The sequence below is a fragment of the Castor canadensis genome, chromosome 11 (assembly GCF_047511655.1).
Source record: "Castor canadensis chromosome 11, mCasCan1.hap1v2, whole genome shotgun sequence".
Classification (NCBI taxonomy): domain Eukaryota; kingdom Metazoa; phylum Chordata; class Mammalia; order Rodentia; family Castoridae; genus Castor; species Castor canadensis.
In genome coordinates, this window is record NC_133396.1 from 442,932 (window position 1) to 459,714 (window position 16,783).

Genomic DNA, 16,783 nt, shown 5'->3' on the forward strand with positions numbered 1-16,783 from the left:
TCCGAGGCGCGGGGGTGGGCACCAATGCGCGGGGCCTGATCGCGGCTGAGGTTTGAGTTTGTGGAAGAGTGGGCTGGGCGGGGCCGGGGATCGCGTGTGATAGGGGGTGGGAGAGAGGAAGGGGAGGGGGGAACAAGGGAAGGAGGAAGAAGGAGAGGGAAGGGGGAAGATCCAGGCGGCAAACTTTAAGCGATGACAGACCTGACATCCCAACCGCTTTGGCCACCAGACAGCCTGGTAGCCGGGCTACCACTCGCTTGGCCTGCGTTCACCCGGGAACAAGCCCCCTAGAATGGGCGATCCAGACCGAGCCCTGGCTGAGTGACACTGCCGCCGCAGAAGTGGGAACCACCTTGCGGTCCCAGCTCTGCCTGTCCCCAGCCGCAGACCGGTCCGCGGCGCCAACATTAGCCTGAGCAAAACCCAGCCCGTGACTTTGCACAGCTCCCTTAAACCTATCCGCACTGCCCGGATTATCATAGCCATGCGGTGATCCTTTTGGAGGGGACTCGTGTGGCCCGGCTCCTAGAAAATTAGCCCAGAGGCGGTCGGAGGTGAAACCAGCACACAACGGTTGCAACCCTGGAACTCGCGTTGGTTTTATTAGGCCAGAGCCTTGTGGGGTGCTGGGGAGAGGTCTGGCATCTGCTACCTGAGCAGCTTCCTCATGGTACCCAGGGACGGGCTCCTGTATTCCCGCCCAAAGTGGTTCCAGTGGTTCAGGTAGTTAAAGAGCTGGTACAGCAGCAGCCGCTTCTCAAAGCCCGGAGCCTTGGGAATCTTCCGGTGGTAGGCAGTGAAGAAGGATCTGGGGAACCCCCCAAACATCATGGAGATTGCCAGTTCAAACTCAGAATGGCCATAGAAGGAAGCCGGGTCATAAATAATGGGCCCCGAGTCATCCTCAGCCACATTTCCGGACCACAGATCCCCGTGGAGCAGGGCAGGTACAATCTCTAGGCCACAAAATAGATCCGGGATCTTCACCTAGGAAAGCAATTACTGCATATAGTTATCAAAGATCTGCCTATTCATTCAGGATCCAGCCAAACAGTCTGCCAAGCCCAGACATGAGGACCATTGACTTCGAGGGAACTGAACTTTATCTAGCTCGCCCTTGACAATTAACTTGTGTCCAAGACTTGCAGAACTGATGATTTTCACACAGTAGAGAACCTCACAGGTTCCTTTGATTGTTCTGCAGAATATGAACCAGTTTTATATCTAAGTTAGCAAACTCTCCATTTTTTTCACTGCCCTTATGTATCTGCTTCTCTTTTGTGGTTAAATGAAATTTCTTTGATACATGCTTACCCTGGATTGATAAGTGAATTGTGTTTCTAGCCCTTGAGAGTTATGTTTTGAAACCAGTCATGCTGGAACCCACATCTTCATTAAGGGTGAATGAAGCATATGTGGAAGGGGGATGAGGGTACTAATAATGACACAAGTGAAGACCAACACTCATGAGCCAGGTACCTGCTCCACAAGAGAAAAGTCTCAGGTTCAATTCCTGGAGACCTAAAGCAGGAGAAGTGCACTCTGGAGTCAAAAATGTCACTAATGTGCCTGCGATTTAACCAGCTGTGTTCCAGTGCCAGTGATCCCCAACTCTGGCTGTTCTCCAGTGGACAGGCTCCTGAGAGGACAGCCTCTCTCCCAGAAAAGTAACTGCTGTGCCCACCTGGAGCCTTGACCAGAGTTCTCGTGCCTCTCGGTCAGCATAGTCCTTCTCAATGAGGTCCAACTGTGCTTGGAGCCGGTGCCGGGTGAAAAAGGTTGGCCAGTCATCCTGCCATTCATTTACCTGAGCAAAAAGAGAAGAGACAAGTGCTACAGCTGAGCCACAGGGTAGTTATACATGGGATCTTCCTTAATCCTAGAGCAACTACTAAAGGAACATATCAAGTTCCATAGCTAGTGAGTCAAATTAGGAGGTTAAATGGAATCAAAACAGTTCATACAAAAGAAAGCAGGGAAAGGGAAACAAATAAACATAGTGAGGTGATGTACTCCAACACAAACACATAAATAAACACATAAGTGGAAATAGTCCAAAATAAATACACTTGGCTGGTGGAGAGGTTCAAGTAGTAGAGCACCTAACTAGCAAGTATGAGGCCCTGAGTTAAACTCCACTACCACCGAAATAATAAATTTTGAAACCCTATAAAAATAAATAAATAGTTAAATGATAGAGATCAAAAAATTGGACTAATAAAGTAAGAACCAACACAAAACCAGAAATAGAGCCAGGGTGTGGTGGTGCATGCCTGTCTGTAATTCCAGCACTTGGAAGGCTAAGGAAGGAGGATTGCAAGTTCCAGACCAGCCTGGGCAACACAACAAGACTCTATGTCGAAAAAAAAAAAAAAAAAAAAAAGGGCAGGCCAGGTGTAGTGGGAGATACCTATGATCTCAACTACCCAGAGGCCATAGGAGAAGGATCACGGTCTGAGGCCAACCCCGGGCTGGCAAGACCCTACCTGAAAAATAACTAATGCAGAAGCCAGGAATGGTGGCTTAAGCCTGTAATCCTAGCTACTTGGGAGACAGAGGATGGGAAGATCAAAGTTAAAGGCCAGCTCAGGCAAAAAGTTCACAAGACCCCATTTCAACCAATGGCCGGGGTGAGATGGGAAGCACAAATAGGAGTCCAGGCCTGATGATCCTATTTCAAAAAGAAACAATGCAAAAAGAGCTGGCTGATGGCTCAAGTGTTAGAGTACCTGAATACTAAGCAAGAGGCCCTGAGTTCAAACCCCAGTACCACACACACACAACAGACACCTGGAGAGTTATATTAATACCAGACAAAGCAGACTTCAGAGCAAAGAATATCACCAAGTATAAAGAAAGTCATTTCATGCCAGGTAATGGTAGCTCATGTCTGTAATCCTAGCTACTTAGGAGGCAGAGATGAGGAGGATCATGGTCCAAGGCCAGTCTGGGGAAATAGTTTGGGAGACCCCCATCTCCAAAAATAATCAAAGCAAAATTGACTGGAGGTGTGGCTCAAGTGGTAGAATGCCTGCTTTGCAAGCATGAAGCCCTGAGTTCAAAAACCCTAATCCTAGCTGGGTGCTGATGGCTCACACCTATAATCTAGCTACTCAGGAGGCAGAGATCAGGAGGATGGCAGTTTAAAGCCAGCCCTGGGCAAATAGTTTGTGAGACCCTATCTTGAAAAAACCCATCACAAAAAAAGAGCTGGTGGAGTGGCTCAAGAGGGTAAGGGTACCTACCTAGCAAGCATGAAGCCCTGAGTTCAAACAGCAGTGCCACAAAAAAAAAAAAACCCAAAAAATAAACAAATAAATAGAAAGTCATTTCATAATGAAAAGATGGTAAACAATGAAGTAGACATAGTAATCCTAAATGTTGATTCTCTGAAAACAGAGCTTCAAAATACATAGAAATGAAACTGATAGAACTGCAAAGAAAAGTTGATGACTCCACAATCACAGTCTAGAGGAGTTCAAGTTCAAGGACTGAACCGTGGTTTCCTCCCAAGATTTATCTGCCGAAGCCCCCAAGGTAACTGTATTTGGATGTAGGGCTCTTAGGAGGTAGTTAGGATTAAATGAGATCAGAAGGGTGAGGTCCTACTCTGGGAGAATTAGAGGCCCTATAAGGAATAGAGAGGGATTACTCCTCTGTCCATGCACACACACTGAGGAGAAACATGTAAGGACATGGCAAGAAGTCACCATCTTGCCAGCCAGGAAGCAGGCCCTTACCGGAAAACAAATGAACCTGCACCTTTATCTTGGGCTCCTGCTGCAGAACAGTGAAAAACAAATGTCTGTTGTTTAAGTCACAGCCTGTAGTATTTTGTATGGCATCCCTAGCAGACTAGGACATAGCCAGAGCTTTTAAGCCCTCTCTCAGTAGTAAGCAGAGCAGGTAGGCAGAAAATATTTAAGCAACACAGTCATCTAACTATGAAGGAGTGACATTTACAGAACACTACACCAACAACAGCCTTATATGCACTTCTGCAAACACACATGGGTCATTTACCAAGATAGGTCATAAGCTGGGCCTTAAAACAAACCTCAATAAATGAAAAGGAATTCCAGTCACTCAGAGTGTATTATCTGACCACAGTGGAATTAAGTTAGAAGTCAATAACTAGAAATGATTCTGGTGGTACCGCACTTGCCTAGCATGTGCAAGGCCCTAGGTTTGACCCCTAGCAAGGCAAAAAAAAAAAAATCCATGGGAAATCCCAAGTGTTTGAAAACTAATTAATGATGCACTTTTTCTTTGGCAGTACTTCAGTTTGAACTCAGAGCAAATCATACTTGCTAGGCAAGTGCTCTATCTACCATGTGAGTCACTCCGCCAGCCCTGTTTTGTGTTGGGTTTTTCCAACATAGGGGCTTGTGAACTATGCCTGGGGTTGGCTTTGAACCATGATCCTCCTGAGTAGCTAGGATTACAGGCATGAGCCACCAGTGCCCAGCCCAAATAACACACTTCTAAAATCTATGGTTAGGGAAGAAATCTAAAGGACATTAGAAAGAATTTTGAACTAAGTGAAAAGAACATAACTTCTAATTTGAAGGACGGTACTAAAGCAGTACTTAGGGGAAAGTGCATAGCACAAAATGCCTACATTAGAAAAGGAGGTCTCAAATTGATGGCCTCAGCTTCTACCTTAAATGACTAAAAACAGAAAAGCAGAAAAACATGAAGTTATAAAGATCTTACCAGATATAAATGAAGTAGAGAAAATCAATCTACAAAGAGCTGGTGTCATGAGAAGATCAGTAATATTGATAAACTTTTAGTCAGACTGATCAGGGCTAAGAGGGAACAGAAATTATCAAAGTCAAGAATGAAAGAAGGTCAGGTGCCATGGCTCACACCTGCAATCCTAGCTACTCAGGAGGCAGAGATCAGGTGGATTTTGGTTCAAGGCCAGCCTGGGCAAATAGTTCACAAGACCCTATCTCAAAAAACCCTTCATAAAAAAGGGCTGGTGGAGTGGCTCAAGGTGAAGGCCCTGAGTTCAAACTCTAGACCACAAATAAATAAATTTTTAAAAATTAAAAAGTGATATGGCAAGGGAGAGGTAAAAAAAGAATACAAATTGAAAGGAAGTAAGCTATCTTTACTCACAATAATCATGGTCATCTATGCAGAAAATGTGATGGAACTGTATAAAAAAGCTAGGATGGGAATATAGCTTAGCGGTGGAGCACTTCCCTACCAGAAGGAGATCCTGGGTTCAATCCTCAGTACCACAACCAAAAAATAAAAAAAAAGAGTGGGTCTCAAAAACAAGCCACCATAATTAATTAGATTTAGCAAGATTCCAGAATATGGGATAAATACACAAAAATCTGCATTTTTTAATGGCTGGGAACGTAGCTTAGTGATAGAGTGCCTGCCTAACATGCTCAAGGCCCTGAGTTTGGTCCCCACCACTGCAAAAATAAATTTTTAAAGTAATCGTGTTTTACATCTTTTTTTTTTTTTTAGTGATACTGGAATTTGAACTCAGGACCTTTTTCAGCAAGCATTCTACCACTTAAGCCCTAAAGTAATTGTGTTCTATATACTAGCCACCAAAAAAACAAAAAACAAACAAAAAAACCTGATAATTTTATTTATTTATTTATTTTTGCAGTACTGGGGTATGAACTCAGGGCCAACACCTTGAGCCACTCCACCAGCTTTTTTTTGCAAAGGGTTTTTTTGAGATAGGGTCCCGCAAACTATGCCCAGACTAGCCTTGAACTGAAATCCTCCTGATCTCTGCCTCCTGAGTAGTTAGGATTACAGACAAGAGCCACCAGCGCCCAGCAATTTTAATTTTAAAAAGTCATTTTAATAGCACCACAAACTATGAAATAGTTATAAATAAACCTGACAATAGATGTGAAAAAAAACACTTGTTCATGAAAACTTCAAAACACTGCTAAGAGAAACTAGAAACAACCTAAGTAAATGTAGAGATATAACTCACTCATATGTGAAAAGTCTCATTATTATTAAGGTGTCACTTCTCCCGAAACTGCTGTATAGATTCAGTGTAATCCCAGTAAAACATCAGCATGCTTTTTTTTTTTTTTTTGCTAGAAATTAACATGAAAAAAATACTTGATTGTTTGTTTGTTGCCTAGCCAGGACAGGTTTCACAGAGGGGAAGATTTGAAAGTATTGCCCCTTCAAAAAACAATGGGTAGGGCTGGTGGAGTGGCTCAAGCGGTATAGTGCCTGCTTAGAGAATCCAAGGCCCTGAGTTCAAACCCCAGTACTGCCAAAAAAAAAGAAGAAGAAGAAACAGGTTTCAACTAGATCAGCTCTCATATGTTGGGTACTCTGTCCTTAATGACGTAAAATATGGTCAAAAATAGCTTCTCCATGGCAAGTGTCAGACAGGTGGGCTATCCAAAGAATAAGCCTTCTTGAGAGATCTCTTCCTAGGTTTCTACAATGGTGATTCAAGAGGACCCAGTGTTATTCAGCCATAAAAGAAGAACAGCGAACAAAATGTGGTCTAACTAAAGAATGGAACATCATTAAACCATAGAAACAAATGAAATTCCGACACACGCTATAACTTGTACGAAGTGAAAGAAGCCAGATACAAAAGGTCACACACACGTGGCCGGATTCCACTAATAGGAAATGTCCAAAATAGGAGAATCCATAGGGACAGACAGCAGATTGGAGACTGGTGGTTGCCAGGGCCTGGGGAAGGGAGAAAGAAGGGTGACTGCCCCTGGGAGTTGCTCTTGGGTGATGAAAGTGTTCTAGGATGAGACAGTGGTGATGGGTCTATACTGTGATGCACTAAAAACTGCTGAATGGCCACTTTAAGATGGTGGGGTTCATGTTATATGAATTGTATCTCAATAAACAACAACAGTTTTTAAAGGCTGTGGAAGAGGAGCTGAATGACTGGGCTAGATCCCTGACCCTGCATGATTCCCCCCGCCTGCTGTCTTCAGTCCTGCACAGGACCTTTGCACGGATGTTCCCTCTGCCTGGAGGGCTGTTCCCCTAGCCGCACCATTCCCCTCTCCTCCAAGCCCAGCTCAGGGAGCAGGAGCAGCAGTCTGCCTTTAGACATCAGGTGGTCTATCTTGCTGGTGCCTGGGAGACTGGCACTCTGTCACATACAAGGGGTCAGGTGACCATCGCCAGGTGTCAGAGTGGTCACCAGCCAAAGCATGGGGGGTTTAGGGGATGGTCAAGGGCTAAGCAGGGACGTCCTCACGCAGAACTCACCTGTGAAATGAAGCCACAGTACGTCACCGTGTGGAAGCCAAACTTGGTCACACACTGGGGCTCAACACCCTCAGCCCTGCGACCTGTGAACAGAGAACCCGGCCTCAGGTTGCTGCTCACCCTTCCCTAAAACCTTCTTTACTCCAGGTTGCATTCCTCACTTTTTTTTTCTTATGGTACTTGCCATATCACTTTTTAATTTTTAAAAATTTATTTATTTGTGGTCTAGAGTTTGAACTCAGGGCCTTCACCTTGAGCCACTCCACCAGCCCTTTTTTATGAAGGGTTTTTTGAGATAGGGTCTTGTGAACTATTTGCCCAGGCTGGCCTTGAACCAAAATCCACCTGATCTCTGCCTCCTGAGTAGCTAGGATTGCAGGTGTGAGCCATGGCACCTGACCTTCTTTCATTCTTGACTTTGATAATTTCTGTTCCCTCTTAGCCCTGATCAGTCTGACTAAAAGTTTATCAATATTACTGATCTTCTCATGAAACCAGCTCAGACATCAGGGCTGGGCATGAAAGAGGTTATCAAACAGTGCTACTGCTTTATCAGCTCCATCAGACTTTTTTTTTTTCAGAACTGGGGCTTAAACTCAGGGCCTACATCTTGATCCACTCCACCAGCCCTTTTTTGTGATGGGGTTTTTTAAGATGGGGTCTCACAAACTATTTGCCTGGGCTGGCTTTGAACCACAGTCCTCCTACTCTCTGCCTCCTGAGTAGCAAGGATTACAGCCATAAGCCACCAGCACCCAGCTCCATCAGAATTCTTATTTAATAATCTCATTTTCATAACGCATTGTAAAAGAGATGCATGCAATTCAGCCTGTTATTGAAATGCCACAAGAAGTACCATGGGCACTGATCTAGAGTAGCTGGTGCGACTCAGTCCAGGGTACCAAGAGCAATCTGCACACACCCACTGTGTTCTCCCCCTCCTTCAGCTTCTCCTTGAGCTTCTGGTTGTAAAGGTGCAAATCTGCCATCTGGTCCCCAAGTGTTGATGCCTGGCTGAGGAAAGAAGAAATGCAGCCAATTAAAATAGCAAACAAATAACACTACCCAGAGTGTTCCATTTTGATAAATGTTTTAAATACTTTAAGAACTACTCTCCATTCACTAAAAGTAAAAAGTGAATGCCAGGTAATGAATGATACTTTAAAAAAAAAAAAGTAGCCTAAGATCTCCAGAAAGAGACGTGAGAAGTCCTGCAACCATCCCAGCAGGCACTGGGTACTGGGCACAAAGCCTGGAAGAGTGAGTAAAAACACATCTTCTACAGAAACAAATGTCAACCACATATGGGACAAAACACTGAGAGGACAATCAGATACAAGTTGTGGCCACTCCTTGTTGATGGAATTTTCAATGGCTCAATGCCTCCTTTTTTTGCTTTGTTTTTTCAGTGATCTGTCTGTTCATTTGTTTTTTTGCAATACTGGGGTTTGAACTATGGACTTTGCACTTGCTAGTTAGGCTCACTACCACCTAAGCCACTCCGCCAGTCCTCTATGCTTCTTTTACTCACATTTTATACAACAAAGTTGTACCCAGGGAACAGCCCCTGCTGAGCTGCCTGAATAACCCAGCCCAGTTACCAGAGTCCATTCTTAATGAAGACTATTGCTTTCTGGTGTATGACTGGTTTTTTGGGTTAGTTTGGCTATGACAGTGGGTTTGATCCACCCCTTGCTTTGTACTACATAGCGCACTAATACCAGCTCAATTTGGGCTGAACAAGGCTGATCTATTATCTGGAGTCTTAAGTTTCTTTTCTAATTATTAAAGTCATACACATTTGTTATATAAAAAAAAGAGAAAATGTATCTCTCTCTCTCTACTCCTGTCTCTGTGTACATGTCTCTCTTTCTCTATGTATCACTCATTCTGTGTTTCTCTCTGTCCTTACCTGTCTCTGTGTATTCTCTTGTCTATGCATGTGTGTCTCTCTCTCCCTCCATCTGTCTGTCTCTGTCTCTCTGTGTACACATATATGTGCCTCTCTCTGTGTCTCTTTCCCTGTCTGTCTCCATGTATCTCTCTGTCTCTTTTTCTCTGTGTTCATATATGTGTCCTCTCTCACACATACACTCACCTGCTCAAGCTCTTCATCTTCAAATGCTCCATCACAAAGGCAGCTCCCCCTCCTGGTAGGTCAATCACCTTCATGGGCTGAGGTGCCCTCACCAGGCCTGTGCTGCGGAGGGCCTCTAGGCTGGCCATCTCCCCCTCAAACATCTGCCGGGCCTGCATCCAAACACCGCCATGAGCTTCCTTAGCTCTGCAAGTCTGACTCCAACAGGGGCCCTGCCAGTCAAGCCAAGGTACTCGAGGTTCCTGATAGAAGCTACCATGCGAGAATCACAAGTCTAGGGCCTACAGTTACTGAAAACCAGCAAGATACCACCCCTCAGAGGGGTGCAAGGAGGCCTGTCCTTCAGATAGGAAGGTTGCAAGGTTGAGGCTGAGCCTGGTGTTTGAGGAGTCTGGGGGTTGATAGACTGAGTGCTGTGGCCCTACAGTAAGCCCTTGCAGTAGAGGTGAGGAGGCATAGGCCGTGAGGAGGTAATGGGTAGTATGGGATACAGGGTTGGTATGAGTTAGCCAGGGCTCTGGGGCAGGGGCAGGGTAGGGCTGGCTGGGAACTCCAGGGCACCTGCTCTCCTCACCATCTCTGAGTTGGGGCAGCCACAGCAAAGCAGCCTGGCCAAGGCATGGTGGAAGTGACCTGGACACATTTGGGTCAGGAAAGGTGGGGCTGGGAGGTCACGGGCCTGGCTCAAGTCCAACAGGAACTGGGAATCCAGGAAGGAGCCACACGCCCAGCTCATCCTGGACCTTCTTGTTTCTAGAACATCCCCACAAACATCCCAGAGTTAAATTACTCCCTTCCCTGATGTTAGCTATACCTTGGTGAAAAACATGAATATTTTTTTGCAGTGGATACAGAACCCAGAGCCTTGTGCGTGCCAAGCAAGCACTCTACCACTGATGTAAAGCCCTTGGGTTTATTAATGTGGTTCATGAATACTTTTGCCTATAGAATTGTGTGTTTAAAAAGATTAAACTCCTGGGTTGAGAGTGTAGCTCAGTGTAAAGTACTTGATTAGCATGTACAAGGCCCTGGGTTCAAATCCCAACACCACAAAAAATAAAATAAACTTCTAAATGAGACCAAAGCACCTATTATCACACAGCAAAAGAATTCCTTTTTTTTTGGTGGTGGTACTAGATGTTGAGCTCAGGGTCTCAAACTTGGTAGGCAGGCACACTATCACTTGAGCCACTCCACCAGCCCTTTTTGCATTGGTTATTTATTTGAGATTCACTTTATGCCGGGGCCACCCTAAACTGCCTTCCCCAGTAGCTGTGATGCCATTGCACATGCCACCTCGCTCAGTCTTTGGTTGCAATGGAGTCTCACAAACGTTTAGCTTAGATTGGCCTGGAACTCAATCCTCCTGATCTCTGCTTCCTGAGTAGCTAGGATTATAGGCACCACACCTGGCTGAATTCCACAACCCTTTAATTCAAAGTACCTGAGGAGAAAGCCAGGCAGGTATCCTCAAATTGCCAGCTTGCACCTGGAATTGTGAGGCGGGGTGTGGAGTATCCTGGGGCTGGCAGTCCTCAGGCTCCAGCTATGCTCCCAGGGAAAACACCCAGGATTCAGACTGCTCACATCCACCTGCTCTCCTGCATTGTCTAAGCACCAACTGTGTGCAGGCACTGAGTTTCAGGGGGAAAGATAGGGTGGGACATTACTTTGAGGGATTCTGCTACCAAAACCAGGTTCCTTGAGGATGTCTGATGCCAACCGTGCAGAAAATTCAGGGCAACAGCAGCCCCCATCCTGGCTCCATTCCCACTTGGAAAGGCCCTGGCTGCCCACAGAGTACGGCACCTCAGGTGCTGCAGAGCCTACCTAGGGTGGAGTCATGCCCAGGCTCTGCCAAAAGCAGCCTGCCTGCTCTCAGGGCCTATGGCTGTCTTTCTTATTTGTGTTACGGTTTTCCATACATTCTTAAACAGGAATATTTTAAGCAGGTCATACATATCAGGAAAAACACAGCATGGTAAGGGGGACTCCAGTGCTAGCGTAGCCCTGGGAGCCCTGTCTCCTCCACCCGCTTGGGAGGACGCAGGCCTGAGAGGAACAGGGCTCTAGGCCTAGCCTCCCCCACGCGAAATGGGTCAAAGAGTTAAAACAGCCAAAAAGCCCGTGCATGTAGGCAAAGGAAGAAAACTGATTGGCTACGCGAAAAACAAAAATACCAGCCCCAAGACAGCTGGCAGTCTCATCCTGCAGGTGTTGGCCCCCGGCCACAGGCTGACCCTGTGGGCATCGGGCAGCACACCAGGCCCAGCCCAGAGAACTGTCCCTTTCCCTACCCTTCCCCCAACCTAATCCCACCGCAGACCCCACTCAAGCGGCTGCGCACCTGCGTCCTGCGGTTGACCTTGACGAACACCGGGCCCGCATCCGTGTCATAGGAGCGGCCCTCGCTGATGCAGCCGGCCCCGGGGCTCCCGAAGGCCCGCAGGGTCACCGTGCGCAGCTCGGTGCGCAACAGCTGCTCCATGGGGACCGCGGGCGCCGCACTAGGGACGGAGACAGGGGACGCAGCGCGGCCGCTGCAGGGACTGGACGCAGGGGCGCGGCCTGCAGGCTCCTAGCGGCCACTCGGCGCGCATTCGCGGCGCGCGCTCCCTCGGGCGGGGGCACTATCGCCCGCGGGGACAGGGCTGGGGCGGTGCCTTGCCCTTCCCTACCCCGCCCATTCCAGTTCTCCCACCACAGCCGGGCTCACCCGGGAGTCTAGGACCCCAGCCCTGGTCCTGGGGGCTCTAGAAAGCCAGGGGAACAGAACACGGTGACACCACCCCTTGTCCACACCGCAAGCCTGTACAGCCCCAGGACATCTGGCCCCATCTGGCCTGAGCTCCCCGCACAGATGGAAGCCAGTGGTCCTCCAGGGAAGACCTGGGTCAGGACCCCTTCCTACTCTGGGAACTCGGAACTCAGTCCAGAGACCTTGGCATTCTTTGGAGGCAGGTCACAGGCCTATGTTCTCACCCTCCATCCAGACGGGGCGGGGGGTCGGTCTCCTGAGTGTCCTACCCAGCCCCCAGTGGCACTATTAATGAAGTGGGGCTGGCCCATCCCAGATGCGCGCTGCTCTGAGGGCTGTGATAACAGCAAACCGCCCCACCCAGGGTGGGGTTCCTGATCACAGACCACCCTGAGAAGGGAGCTTCAACAGAGGTGCCATGTGCACACAAGAGCGCTCACAGGGGCTGAAGTAATCTAAAGTGGATTTCAGGAGCAGGACAGAGGGGCTGCCCCACTTTTCCCTCCAAGAGCAGGAAGCCCCTCCCTCACGCTGGGTTGGCTGTTTCCCTTACATGAGAATAAAGAGCCTAGAAACAGCCCTGGGACTAGTGATACCATTGATAAGCTTTCACTGTGAAATGTCAGCTAAGCCTCACAACCATTCTGTGAGGGGTCCCACCTTCCCAGGGAGAAAACTGAAGCACAGAGACCAAATAGCACGTCCAGTGTCCCAGCACTAGGAAGTGGTGGCAGATTTGAAAGTGAGTCTTTCTGGCCAGTGTGTGGGTGCACTCCTGTAATCCCAGCTACTTGGGTGACAAAGGTTTGGAGTCCAAGGCTGACCCAGGCAAAAGCAAACTAAAAGCAAAAGGACTGGTAGAGCACTTCTCTAGCAAGGAGAGGCCCCGAGTTCAATCCGCAGTACTGAAAAAAAAAAGAAAGGGAGAGAGGGAAGTGGAGGAGAGAGGAGAGGGGAGGTTTTTAATTATTGCGTCTGGCACACAGCAGTATGACTGGAACCTGGGCTCAATGGTCATTGTCGAGCAGGACACACTCATGTTGAGGCAGGCTCTTAGGGATAGTCTGGGACTGCTCCCCCTCTGGGCTCAAGAGCTCCTCCCTCTAGCCTACAGGTGAGAGGGGCCTGGTGAAGATATTGTCCCCCTCTCCAAATTCAAGGTGGTATAAAAACAACTTACCAAGAGACCCCAGCCCTTCTTCCCTTCCCTCACCTGGCAGAACGGGTGACTCCTCTTCCCTCAATAAAGCTATTCTACCTCACTCCATCCACATGTTCTGCTTGGATTCTTCCATTTTGAACACAAGGACCAAGATCTTCTGAAAACAGTTTTGCCATAACAATGGGGCCTCCTGCTGTGGTGTGGGCATCCCCAAGCATGGAGACCAGGTTCCCAGAGCAAGCAACTTGAGAGCCGGGGTTCCAGAACCAGCAGGCACAAAGGCTTTTCTGACCTGTCCCAAAAGCCAAACATCACCATTTCTACCTCCTCTTACTGGTTTTCTGCAAGGCCACACCAAAGAAGGGAACCTGACAGGTGTGGCAAGACCTCTGCTGAAGTCAGGTGGGATCGCCATCTACCATCTGGTATCTTCCTCTTAGTTCTCCATTTGAGGCTGGCCCTGCAATCGGGACAGGTATCATCAGGAAAATTCTTTTCTTTGTTCTTAGCTGTTTGGCTATATTCCAACCTCGTGCGTGCTTGTGCATGTGTTGCTGGGGCTTGAACCTGGGGCCTTGTACGTTAGGCAAGTGCTCTAACACTGAACTGTATCCCCAGACCTGTTCAGCTGTTTCAAATCCCAGGCTGATCAGACCTTATTCTTTCAGACTGAGAAGGCTTTGTTGCTTGCCAGATTGTTTTGATGTTAAGATACTTGAGGCTTTTTGATTCTTAGTCTGTGTAGAAACTGTTCTCTCTGGAGGCTTCTAGGGTCTTCTGTGTGTCACTGGTGTCTGAAAATTCACCAGAGAGGTGACTGGGTCAAGTTTGCCGTCATCCCTGGACAGGCAACTAGGTCATTCCAAGATGGAAAACCTAGTCCTCACAGCCCCTTGACCTTTCCTTTGTAGAACTCATGACAGTCAATGATTATATATAAAGGGTGTACAGAGCCATATGGGTCTTCAGTTTTCCGTGACAACAAGGGAATGAATGAAGACTAGGAAATCTTTTATTTTGGAGCCAATGAGCTACTGAAGATTCAGGGGCAGGATGGCTATGTGATACTAAATCTCTTAAAATATCAGTAGGGTGGATTTTATGGTGTGTAAATTATGACACAGTTTTTTTAAAGATCTGTATCTTAGATGATGCAAAAGGTAAACTAAACTGGGGGCGGGGGTGGGGATCTAAGGCACAGAAGAGGACTGGGGTTTTCGTGTGGGCTGGTGAGCTGGTAAGCAGGATGGTGGGGGGGGGGAAAGGTTTGCTGCATGACCAGTTCACTCTATTGAGAATCTGGCCTTCTGCATGGGTTAGGCCATAAGGGAGCCTACAAGGAGTGGGAGGAAGGAGGCAGGGTGAGATTAGAACACCTATACCCTGACTTTCTGCAGGCAAGGTCACGTTGGGCTCGCCCTCCCTCAAGGTCACACCTGAAGGCCTAAGTGGAAAGCCCTGGGAGCTGGGCACTGTGCTATTCCTGTGGTGGCCTTTCACCCTGACCACTTCTGCCAAGCCCTCCTTGAACAACTCAAACTTGAGGAGTCCTATCAGCCGGCCAGGTAGGACTTCTACCTGAAGATATCCAGACAGCCCAAGAAAAGGATGAAAGGTACCATTCCTGGAACAGGAAATGTGCTGGAAGAGTAGGTTCTGCTTAAGGAGAAAAGTACATGTTTTAGGTCCATTTTCACCAAAAAGATGCAAAACACAAAGTTTTGGGGTGCAAGGCTAGACTGCAATCATCAAATAATTTCCTTCTATGGAAATATTCTTGGTAGATCAAGAATAAGGTGTACCCTGATTTACTATTCCTAATTTCAGTAAGAAATAAAAGTAAAACAGCCCTGCCTCTGGACCTGGAGATGAGACCTGAGGGTCCTGGATAGGCACTCAGGGCAGCAGCTACTTCGTGGGACTTCCCATCTTCTAGTGATGCTCACAGCTTCCCTGAATGCAATGAGCCACTTCCAGGTCCTGTTTTCACCACAGAGCCTTAAGGCTGTATCCAGCATCAGGTCTCCCCATGACATCAGCTCTCCAAGAGCCAGGACCAGGTTGCTGTTAGGACTTGGTTATACAGCTGTCTCTTGAAATCATGTCTCCAAGACATGCATGGTTGCACATGCCTGCAACCTCACCTGCTCAGGAGACGGAGGCAGGAGGATCACAAGTTGAAAGCCAGCCTAGGCAACCTAGCAAGACCATCTCAAAATAAAATAATTTAAAGGGCTAGGAATATAGTTCAGTGGTAGTGGTAGAGCACTTGCCTAGCACATGTGAAGCCCTAGTCAGGAAAAAGGAAAGGAAGGGAAGGGAAAGGGAAGGAAAGGAAGGGAAAGGGAAGACAAGAGAGGGGAAAGGAGGGGAGGAACAGGAGGAAAGGAGGGAGGGAGGGAAGGCAGGAGAGAGGAAGGAAGGAAGGAAGGAAGAAGGGAAGGAAGGGAAGGATGGGAAGGAAGGGAGTTATGCCTCCAAATGAAACCTCACTCCTTCCCCCACTTCTGGCTCAGCTAGCCCAAACACTGGGCTTGGGAAGCTTGTCCTCAGATGATGTGTACAGGTTTTTCATGGAGAGCTATTATATACAAAAGACAACTCTGGGCAGAGCCAGGGGCCCTTGGGCCTAAAGCTTGTATGATTTTGGCATTATAAAAAACATCACATACATAAAATAATGAATACAAAACGAGGTACAAAGATAGATATTAAGCCAGGCAAGGTGACGAATGCCTATAGTCCAGCTATTCAGAAGGTGTAGGGTGGAGGACCACGGGTTTGGAGCCAACCCTGGAAAAATTGGCGAGATCCTGCCTCAACAACAAACTAAAGCCAGGCTCAAGTTGTAGGCTCTGAGTTCAAACCCCAGTACCACAAACAAACCAAAGTAAATATGAAAGCACTGGAGCATGGCTCAAGTGCTACTGTGCTTACTTAGAGTGTACAATGAACTGGATTTAATCCCTAGTACCACAAAAATAAAAACAAAAACTAGGATAAGCTATTGTAACAAATGGTAAAGTTTAAAATGTCAACAAATACCACAGCATCCCAAAATCCAAAAACTACCACAAGATGTTCATCAGCTAAGTGCCCACCACACCTCAGTGCTGCTCTCCCTGCTCAATGGTAGCCTTTCCTGAGAAGCAATATGGCCATACCAGAAGGGAAAGAAGGCATATCCCTCTAGAGAATGGACTGTCCTTCCTGTTACCAGTGGGGAAAGCTTCATCTCTGTTCTCATTCCCATTTTGCTGTGCTAACACAGAATGATGTCCAGAACCCCAAGCGCCTTGCAGAACAGAGGGCTCTCATAGGCAGACCAGTGATCCCCTATGCCTTGTACAGCCCCAAGAGGATGCTTCAGGAGAGGGCATTCAGCCACACTCCCTTTTCAGGCAGTCCCACATCCCACCAGCTCCTCCAGTGACCAACAATCCAGGGAAGCCACCTCACTCTCTCCAAACCCAACAAGGGCCTGTGAGAACTCCCATCAGGAGCTGAGAGGCCTCTGCTT

The 16,783-nt window shown here is 47.5% G+C and overlaps 1 protein-coding gene across 2 annotated transcripts; it reads right to left on the minus strand.

Annotated features, from left to right (window-relative positions):
- Nucleotides 1-574: 574 nt before the first annotated feature.
- On the minus strand, nucleotides 575-11,945 carry Fn3k (fructosamine 3 kinase). 2 transcript variants are annotated; one of them, XM_020168141.2, is made up of 7 exons: nucleotides 11,691-11,945; nucleotides 10,788-10,832; nucleotides 9,344-9,495; nucleotides 8,168-8,259; nucleotides 7,246-7,328; nucleotides 1,685-1,807; nucleotides 575-987 (listed from the first exon to the last, which is right to left on the minus strand). In XM_020168141.2, exons 1-7 carry the CDS (start codon nucleotides 11,829-11,831, stop codon nucleotides 649-651), a joined length of 975 nt encoding a protein of 324 aa, XP_020023730.2. In that variant the 5' UTR covers nucleotides 11,832-11,945; the 3' UTR covers nucleotides 575-648. The 2 variants fall into 2 exon arrangements, with proteins under 2 accessions (XP_020023730.2, XP_020023731.2); XM_020168142.2 differs by lacking the exon at nucleotides 10,788-10,832 and having other exon boundaries at nucleotides 11,691-11,941.
- Nucleotides 11,946-16,783: the final 4,838 nt, after the last annotated feature.